This window comes from Lytechinus variegatus, chromosome 2, assembly GCF_018143015.1.
Source record: "Lytechinus variegatus isolate NC3 chromosome 2, Lvar_3.0, whole genome shotgun sequence".
NCBI lineage: Eukaryota > Metazoa > Echinodermata > Echinoidea > Temnopleuroida > Toxopneustidae > Lytechinus > Lytechinus variegatus.
The window spans coordinates 60,537,202-60,547,465 of NC_054741.1; the positions used below are offsets into that span (position 1 = coordinate 60,537,202).

The following is a 10,264-nucleotide window of genomic DNA, read 5'->3' on the forward strand; positions in this document are numbered from 1 at the left end:
CAAATTTTTGGGCGAACGAATTTGCCCCCCCCCCCTTTTGAAAATCTTAGGTACGCCACTGTTATGTTCGTTGGGTAATTCAAAAGACTAACAAACAAAATAGTTGGATACGTTTTCTCCTCCTTGATGCAAAATATATTCAAATTCATATTTGATGTGTATTTCATTTTTATTCATTGTTTCTGACTTATTAATGCATCATTTTCTATTTTCAGGGATTCTTTATCTCTCTGTTCTACTGTTTTCTCAATGCTGAGGTATGTTCTAAAATGTCGGCAAAAAGCTCAAAATACTCATGTCAAGGAAGTGATATTTTGCTAACCACGTAGATAAAAGAGGCGATTGGTGCCTTAAAATGATTTTGCTCTGATGTTCGAATAAGCAATTATTCTCACAGCCATCATTCATACCCATTTTGTGTTTTATTCTATACATTTATTATTGATTTGTATACTTTGTATGAAAAGTTTCATCTGGAAGAAATAATAAATGTTTACCGGTACTTGAATTAATTTCAACATAATGTTCAAATAAATAGAATGTCATCAAAGCTATCCGTCTCACAGAATTTGCTCTAACTGAATATTGATCTCTGGGTAGAAGAATAGTCCTCATGAATTCTTTTTGTATTAAAAATATTTTATATCATTGATAGATTTATATTAGAAATAATAATAATTAATAATTTATTGATTTATTTCATTTCATTTCTTTCCATTTTTTACATACAAATCAAAAATACAAAAATCACATACAAATGAAAAAAATGTAAACTAAAAAAATTAATGCAATATTATTTACCCAGTGGCCAATCACATTTTCTTGAAGATCTTAGGAATTCATATTGACTTATACAACAGCTCGGAAAGGGTATTTTGTTGGTATGATAAAGAAGTAAATATTCTTTTTTGAAGGTAAGAAACGCCATCAGAGAACATGTTCGTAAATCACAAGACAGCCGGAATTTCGACAGTGAATCTGCCACAGTTTCAGCATCCGAGGTAATCGCATTAAACATAATACATGTACTCTTCTGATTTTTTAGTAAGGAACTATTATTCTCAGCGGTGTTGCCTATACTGTAAATTACAGGGATTTAAAACAAATCCAGGTGAACTGCAATAGAATTCTGGATTTAGTTTTAATCCTAAAGATTTAAATTGAAATCAATCGAGATTTTTTTCAAAAAGTGAATGAAAATGAAAATGCGTAATTTTATATTTTATATTTACCTTGATAGTTTTCATGTCCAACCAGTCCAAGTTCAAGTTCAAGTTCAAGTTCAAGTTCAATGTCTTTATTTCCATTTCAGTAAAAATCAAGTTCATATTTACAACACATAACATTATAAATGCATTACTAGTCATTAAATATTTACATACATAAAGAGAGCAGAAAAAAAAATGCATTTCATGTACAATAATATAGTAGAAGAGGAAAAAGGGGGGAACTAAAAAAGCGAAGCTTGTGGGTTAAATGTTCCCCCCTGGAACAAAAATTTAGTACATTGTGTACACGAAGAAGATGATAAAAAAAAAAAAAAAAAAAAAAAAGTTTAAACAGAGTAACTAAGCTAAAAAAAAAAAAAAAAAAAAAAAAACACATCCACACCACACAGTCAATCACACAGGTATGGGGGGGAGGTAAGTGTGCCTAGACAATTGCGCCTGGAACAAGTCGCTCAAAAATTTGTAAATGAAAAAAAAAAAAAAGTTTCAAGTGGACCAGCCACAAAGAGAGAGAAAAAAATACATATATACATATTTAGTGACTATAAGTGGATAGCAAGCTTGATTTGCATTTTTGTTTAAAAGAGTTTAAATAGCTGCATGATGTAACATTCACATTCAGAGTATTCCATATCCGAGGACCTTGATGACGGATTAATCTCAGTGAGCGATTATTTTCTACTTTTGAATAGTGTAATTTTGAACTTTGTCGGGTATTGTAAGAGTGAATATGCTTATTTTGTTGAAAAAATGAAGAGATATTGCTAGGTAATATTGTTTTTTTTAGTTTGAACATTAGAATAGCAGTTTGGTAAGTATGAATATCAAATATATTCAAAGTTTTAAGTCTAAAGAATATTGGTTGAGAATGGGCAAGGAAATGAGAAGATGTACAAATTCGTAAAGCCTTTTTCTGAAGTTTGTGCAAGGGTTCAAGTTTTGTTGAACCTGTCCCTCCCCATGCTATATTACAGTATTGTAAATAAGGAAGGATTAAAGAATTGTATAGCATTGTCAGATGTTTTTCAGGAAGAATTGATTGAAGTTTAAATAAAATGCCTATACTTTTTGATACTTTCCTACATATTTCCAATCTATGCTCACTGAAATTAATCTTATCATCAAGGGTGACTCCAAGAAATTTAACATTTCTGGTCATTGTAAGATTGACATTATTCATAATTAAGGAAATATTCAATTGATTATGAACAGTATTTTTGTTTGAGAAATATAAAAAATTTGTTTTTTCATAGTTGACAATTAGTTTGTTTGCATTAAACCAGTTAGTAATTTTAATCAGTTCACTATTTGTTTTGTTTATTAAATTAAGAAGATCATGATCTGATGCAATAATTGTGGTGTCATCAGCAAATAAGATAAACTCAAAAAAGTCTGATAATTTACTTAAATCATTAATATATAGTAGAAAAATCAAAGGACCGAGAATTGAACCTTGAGGAATTCCTGAAGTAATATTTGTAAAAGAAGAGGAGCAATTTTTGAATAAAGTGTACTGAGTTCTATTTGTTAAGTAATTATGAAACCATTGTAATGGAATACCTCGGATACCAAAATTCTTCAGTTTGTACAACAATATATCATGGTTTATAAGATCAAATGCTTTAGTAAGATCAAGAAAAATTCCTAAGGAATGAAGACCATTATTCATCTTTGTCACTAGTCGATCCTGTAAATCAACAACTGCAAGGTCACATGAATGATGGGGTCTAAAGCCATATTGACAATTACTTAATAATGCATATTTTTCAAGATGACTAAATAATCTTACATAAACAATTTTTTCCAATATTTTTGAAAGACACGGTAATATAGATATAGGACGATAATTTGAAAACATATGAGGATCGCCTTTTTTATATAAAGGAATTATCTTACTAATCTTCATATTCTCTGGAACATCACCTGAACAGAGTGACAAATTGAATATATATGACAATGGCATTGCAATAAAATGAATAACCTTTTTAATGATCTTACAACTTATTTCATCAATACCAGAACTGGCTGTGTTTTTCATATTTTTTACAATATCTATTAATTCATTTTCATTGGTTGGATGAAAATAAATAGACTGGCTACACTCTTCAGGTAAATAAAAGGAAAAATCTTTTGAGCCTGAATCAGACCTAATTTCTCTTTGAAGATTCATAGAGATATTAGTGAAGTATGAATTAAATTCTTCTGCAATATATTCATTATTTTCAATTTTGGTTCCATTTTTAATGAAATATGAAGGATAATTGTTTTTATTTTTGTTTTGTTTATGTAGTAGGTCGTTTATTATTTGCCATACCCTTGTCATACTTTTCCTGTTAATTTCAAGTAAATGAGCATAGTACTCCTTCCTTGCTTTTCTTAAAATTACAGTTAGAATATTTCTGTACCTCTTATATCTCGCTTCTATGTGAATATTGGAAGAATTATGAATAAATTTCTTATACAAACGATCTTTTTTATGTATACATTTCAATAACGATTTTGTTAACCATGGTTTACGAGGAGTATTCTTTCTTTTGATTCTTCTTAAAATAAAATTCTTATCATATAATTCTTTGAATTTAAGACAAAAAATATTATAAGCATCTTCTGTAGTTGACTTTGATAAGAGTTCGCTCCAGTCAGTGACTAACAAATCATTCTTGAATTCATTTATGGTAGTATCATTTATTTTCCTTGAGTAAGCATCAGTATTTTCAGCAGAGGAGTGATTAATATTGCTGTATTGTGTGTCCTTGACAGATTTCATGTCCAACCAGTCAAAACTGTGGTGTTAAAACTGACACCAGTTGGTGTTAATAGAGGACCACACCCTGAGGTGTTAAAATTACACCCTAGAGATTGAATCTAACACCAAAGAGAATTAAAGGGACAACCAAAGGCTTTGTAATTACACCTATAGGTGTAAAACTAACACCATCAATTTAACACCAGTGTAAAACGACTGGTGTGGTCCTCTATGTACACCGGTTAACACCACAGTTTTTGCTGTGAAGGATCCGGGAGCGTGGCCGACTTTTTCTGCTAACTAATGAAATCTAATCAAAAGGAGGCAAGACGAAAATAATGGCCGGAGCATAATTATGATGATGCAATATCAGCAACGATTTTGATTTATATTTTGAATTCCATCATTATCCGTATTCTTTTTCACTTTCATTTTTCCTATTATCTGATTATTCCTTCTGATTGCTATTTTGTGTCCCACAAAACATACTAATGGCACTTTAGATGAGTGTGATATTAAACTTATCACATTATAAATTATTGTTTTTATCTTTACGCTCATAAAATTCGATTCATTTTCTACAACTGAATGAAATTGTATGGGATAAGGTCCAGCAATTACAAAGATATTTGTATTTTATTAAACATCAGAAAACCTCGCCATCCAAGTTTTGTATCTTTGTACTTAAAATTAGTATGTGTCGTCAAGTTCAGCAAGTAAGATTCAAGTGATGCAAATCATATTAATTCACGTTCAGCCACGGGCGTGAATCGAATCTGCAAGGCTTTCCTTTTGCTCAAGACTTGGGGATGACACATACATGTTTATTTTTTTTGCTGATGAAAAGAATAAATGAAAATAAAGAAACTTTTTTTTCAAGATGAGATTTCTATGTTGGATACAAGACCAACTTAACTTTAAGCTTAAATTTTGTAAATGTAAGTAGGCCTACGGGCCTGCAAGTCGCTAGCCAATAATCTAAAAAAATGAATTTAAAAAAAGAGTGAATGAAGACCTACACTGGGCTGCATACATTATTCAGCGTATATAGAATAACGAAACGTGGATTGAGAGATTTTCTGATGAGTTCTGAAAGAGGCTCAAATCTCAGTGTTCGATCGATTATGGGCCTTTTCACACGTAAATCTTAAATCATCGAACCTTTCACACACAAAATTCGTACCGTAATTTGAGTGAAACTCAATTAGAATTCACATTCGGAGTAGAAAACGACATCCAATATTATTGTGTAACTTTCGCATTATACTCATTTAGACCGCGATTAACTTTTTCAGATGGGACACGCTGTATGTATTGAACATAATGCATTAATGTCTTTTTATCATAATGGGCATCATTTTCCTTTATTACTCTGCTTATGATTATCATTTTCATCTGTATCATAATCATAACACCGTCATCAGTTACTACAGGCATGTTGGTATCATCATCATTACCACTGTTAACGTTAAACGTTTAAAGCACCAAATTAATAAGCTGTTATGTAAATCCTTATCTTCTTTTGGATGATCATTATATCCATTAGTCATGACTTTATTCATTTCTTTGTCTTATATTTTCAATTTTAAGCAAAACCCCGCAAAGACTGGTAGGAGACGTATTCGAGTTCGTCCAGCTCCCGTAAGCCAAACTCAAGCCCTTCCTGCAGTTTCTACTAATTGACATGAGAACGACTACTTCTGACGAGTTCTAATAAATGGACAAACGTAGGAAGGATTTGAAACAAAAACCACCTATAGATTTACCCCTCCCCATGTTTGGTTGTACAGTGAATTCATTTCTTTAATAACAAAAATAGGGTCGGTCTGGATTTGGGATTTTTTGTATGCACACGCCACGCACAAAAAGTCATTCATGTTGGAAACTAGCTATTTCCAAAGTTTCAGCAGCTGTGTATTTTGAAGGCTTTAGCTTTTCTTAGTGCAACCTTCTAAAAGTTGTGGATTTAAAAAAAAATTGAAAGGAAAGGTGGGAAGCGATTACGAAGCGTCTTTCGGTTGGATGACAAGATCTTCGATCCATGATCATGTCATCTAATCATCTCTTCTTAAAGATGTAGACATGACGAGTTACGAGATCATGACATCTGATCATCTCTTCCACTGGATGTAGACATGACGAGATCCAAGATCTTGTCATCTGATCATCTCTTCTACAAGATGTCAACATGATGAGATCCGGGATCTTGTTATCTCATCATCTCTTCTACAAGATGTCAACATGATGAGATCCGAGATCTTGTCATCTCATCATCTCTTCTACAAGATGTCAACATGATGAGATCCGGGATCTTGTCATCTCATCATCTCTTCTACAAGATGTCAACATGATGAGATCCGAGATCTTGTCATCTCATCATCTCTTCTACAAGATGTCAACATGATGAGATCCGGGATCTTGTCATCTCATCATCTCTTCTACAAGATGTCAACATGATGAGATCCGGGATCTTGTCATCACATCATTTCTTCTAAAAGATGTTGACATGATGAGATCCGGGATCTTGTCATCTCATCATCTCTTCTAAAAGATGTTGACATGATGAGATCCGGGATCTTGTCATCTCATCATCTCTTCTAAAAGATGTTGACATGATGAGATCCGGGATCTTGTCATCTCATCATCTCTTCTAAAAGATGTTGACATGATGAGATCCGGGATCTTGTCATCTCATCATCTCTTCTAAAAGATGTCGACATGATGAGATCCGGGATCTCGTCATCTTATCTTTTGCTATCAAGATGTCGACTTCCCGAGATTATTATCTCAACATCTCGGTGGCACTTTTAAGCTTCCATAGTTAACCAGTGAACATAGAGGTTATTTTACTCAGGTGTTAAATTGACAGTAGTTTAAAACCCAACCAATATGTGTTGTTACAACACCTTTGGTTGTTACATTTACACTCTTTGGTGTTATGTTCAATCTCTAGGTTGTAATTTTAACACCTCAGGGTGTGGTCCTCTACAGACACCAACTGGTGTCAGTTTTGACAAGTCGTCTAGAAGGAGCAGGCCCTTCGCGGGAGGTTGTGGGTTATACTTCCACAGTAGAAGTGTACCTTCGAGTTTCGAATGACGTATTGGACGCTTCATTATTCTGTTAGTGGTAACTGTGTGATTCCATTATTGGGTTCAAATGAACTAGGAAGATGAACTTGATACATAATTTCATTTCTAAAATCATAATATCCTGAGCTTGAGATGTACTTGAAACTTTCTCATCATTACGAAAATCTGATTTAATTATTAGCCTATATACTTCAAAATTAATTATACACTCTAATAAACACAATATATATATATATATTTCTTGAAACCGGACACAGTAGGAAAATGTAACCTGAAACAAAATCGCATTGTTTTCAAATTGAAATGTACATAATCATTATACCTGGGAGGTCATTTATTTTTATTTTTTTTTAGAACTGATGTGATTTATTTCTTGAATGTATTTGGATAATTTTTATGCTAACCTGTCTAGTTTTATTGTTCATGACTTACAGTCATTTTCATGTTTTCTCTCTTCTTGAATCTTGTAGTACAAATGGAAACATATGCGAATGTGCCATGCAGGGCAAATTTGCCTTACAAATTTATTCAACCGCCCGTGGACAGAGGTTGTTGATGATACGATATTCAAACTTTTCCGAAAGCAAATGGATATATAGGACATGTCTTTAAAAATATCTTGCTGCTATTATATTGAACCCACTCGCAAATGGGGGTTTCACACTGCTAACAAAAAGAGAGCTCTACTAAATGTTAAATTTTGGACTCATTCACTCGGTTTCCATCGTATAATGTATGATATTGTTATGTAAGAATATATATTGACATTAAATCTTTCAACATGTGTGAAATTAGCTTGAATTAATAAATATATGTCCCCAGAATTAAGTGTGTTTGTTGTTGTTGATATCTCAATGTTTATTGTATATAATATTATCGAAATGCATTAAATTAATCAATCGTGGCTTTCAACCATCTGAAAAATGCTGAGATCACTTGGCTATTAAGTAAGGCAAACCAAATATTATTTATGGATTACAATTTACAAGAATAAAACAGAAAACAAAAAAGAAAATGAGATGATGATTGTTTGCTCACCTTGTGAATGATTGGTCAGCATTTGTATATAACGTGTGACAAATAGTATGACGGTTTACAGTGCGAATACCAGGCGTTACCCTGTCATATATATATGGATTCAAATCAATATAATGTTATGTACATTTCCATCCAAAAGTCAAAATTCATGATCGAATCATTGTCAGTTATTCAAATCAACTTAAAGGGATACTCCGGGCTGAGGATATTTATATTGAAATAAACAGAGAAAAATTTATAGAGCAATATGCTGAAAATTTGATCAAAATCTGATAACGAAGAACGAAGTTATTGAATTTTTAAGATTTGCATTATTCCGGTGAAACAGTTCTATGCGGCATGTCTTCATGAATATTCATTAGGTGGGGTGATGATTTCACATCCCCACTTTCCCTTTTTTTATGTTCTTGCATGACCATGATTGTTTCATTTTTTCATAAATGTGTAAATGATGTGTCTGTAAAATAAGCTGCAGCAATAAATAACTACTTGTAATGCACTTATCAGTTGTCAATCGTCTCAGTTCATTGTAGAGTTTTTGTATTAATAAACTTGATTTCATATAATAAAATACAAAATAAGAAGTGTATGTTTTGGGTTTTTTTTTTGCTTGTCAAAAATACATAGGCGGATCCAGGGATGGGGCGAGTGACCCGGTGCCCCCCTATTGGTGGAGAAAATAAGAGGAGGAAGAACGAGTGAGTGAAATAAAGTGATGGAAAGATTTGGAAAATCTTTCATGTCACTATGCATAACATTTTCGCTCGCGCTCGCATTGCATGTTTGATGAGCTACATTAGATTCTTCCTCAATATTTATTTATTTCCGTTTTATTTCAGCAGGTTAGCCCTTTCAGTTACAAAACTGCTCTACCAAGGGGCCCTGCACAATAAAAAAAAAACAAATACATATAAATAACAAATTTACACACAAAAAAAACTTAAAACTGAATACTTAACTACAAAAATTTACTCAAGTAAAATCACAATTAAATTAAAATTAAAAGCTCAATTGAATAACATACAAGCAGAGTTTTTATATTAAGTGTAAATTTAATATATAATAATTACAATAAATCAAAATCAATACTGCTTTTTAAAATTCGGAGATAAGAGTTAAAATTCTAGATTGTTTCTCAATAGGCTGATATGGCACTTAAAATGTCAAGTTTTTAAGTCAATGTAAACATATTTCCCCTTTTCATGACATCTCGATTTGCGCTCGAATTAATTGTTAGAAATACATTGACCCATGCATGCATCCTATATTCATGATTACAAAAGTGCTTAAAATGTCCAGTTTTCGGGCCTTAATATCAACAAATTTTAAGCTGTCATTTAGGCTTACAACAATAACATTTTCATGAATTCCTAATAATTAAATTGTCCTTTTTTCATAATGGAATATCGCGCGCTTAGAACATGTAGAAAGAGGAATAAGAAAATAGTCATAATTTTCATGTCCTTAGAATGTCCCGGTCCTAGGTCAAAATAAAAATATCAGTTCGCGCTCGCATCATTAATTTTGTTACGTGCGATCCATAATCATGATAATGTCCACGTCATAATTTTCCTATACACAGTCCTTGAATTAGTGCTTAAATTGACCCTTTTCAAATCGGAATATCAAAATATATTTCAGCTCGTGCTCGCATTATTGATTTTCATAATAAAGAATATATTAAGAATGCCCAGATACTAGATGTAAATCTAAGACACACATACGCATGTTGATTGAGATACGCAACTTGTTCTTTATTTCAAACATGATTAAATTATAAAGTTTCAGATTAGAGCATCGAAGAGTTCTGCTCGCGCTTCACGCTCACATTATTGATGTAGGATCATACCCTATTACCCATCCTTTTCATGATTTACAAAACATGAATCTAGAGTGACCCGTTTTTTAGGTCTGAATCTCAATTATTCCGCTCGTGCTTCGCGCTTGCATTGTTTTAGTTATATGACTATTCTGTTCATGATTACAAAAAGTGCTTAGAATGTCTATTTTTGGTCGGAATGTGAAAAATTTTCAGCTCGCGCTCGCTTTATCATGTTTATTTGATTGTTGAAATATGTATCGTCTTCATGGCTAACTACAAAGAATCCTTAACAGGTCCCTATATATTCGATCAGTTACATACGCATCTTGTTCAGGAT

At 32.3% G+C, this 10,264-nt stretch overlaps 1 protein-coding gene across 2 annotated transcripts in view; it reads left to right on the plus strand.

Annotated features, from left to right (window-relative positions):
- The window catches only part of LOC121408525 (adhesion G protein-coupled receptor E3-like), a 30,763-nt gene extending 24,719 nt beyond the window's left edge, over nucleotides 1–6,044 (plus strand). For both annotated transcript variants that reach the window (XM_041600011.1, XM_041600012.1), the window contains 3 exons: nucleotides 216–257; nucleotides 915–1,001; nucleotides 5,566–6,044. In XM_041600011.1, coding sequence (XP_041455945.1) covers nucleotides 216–257; nucleotides 915–1,001; nucleotides 5,566–5,658 — 222 coding nt within the window. In that variant the 3' untranslated portion in view covers nucleotides 5,659–6,044. The remainder of the gene's footprint in view (nucleotides 1–215; nucleotides 258–914; nucleotides 1,002–5,565) is intronic.
- Nucleotides 6,045–10,264: the final 4,220 nt, after the last annotated feature.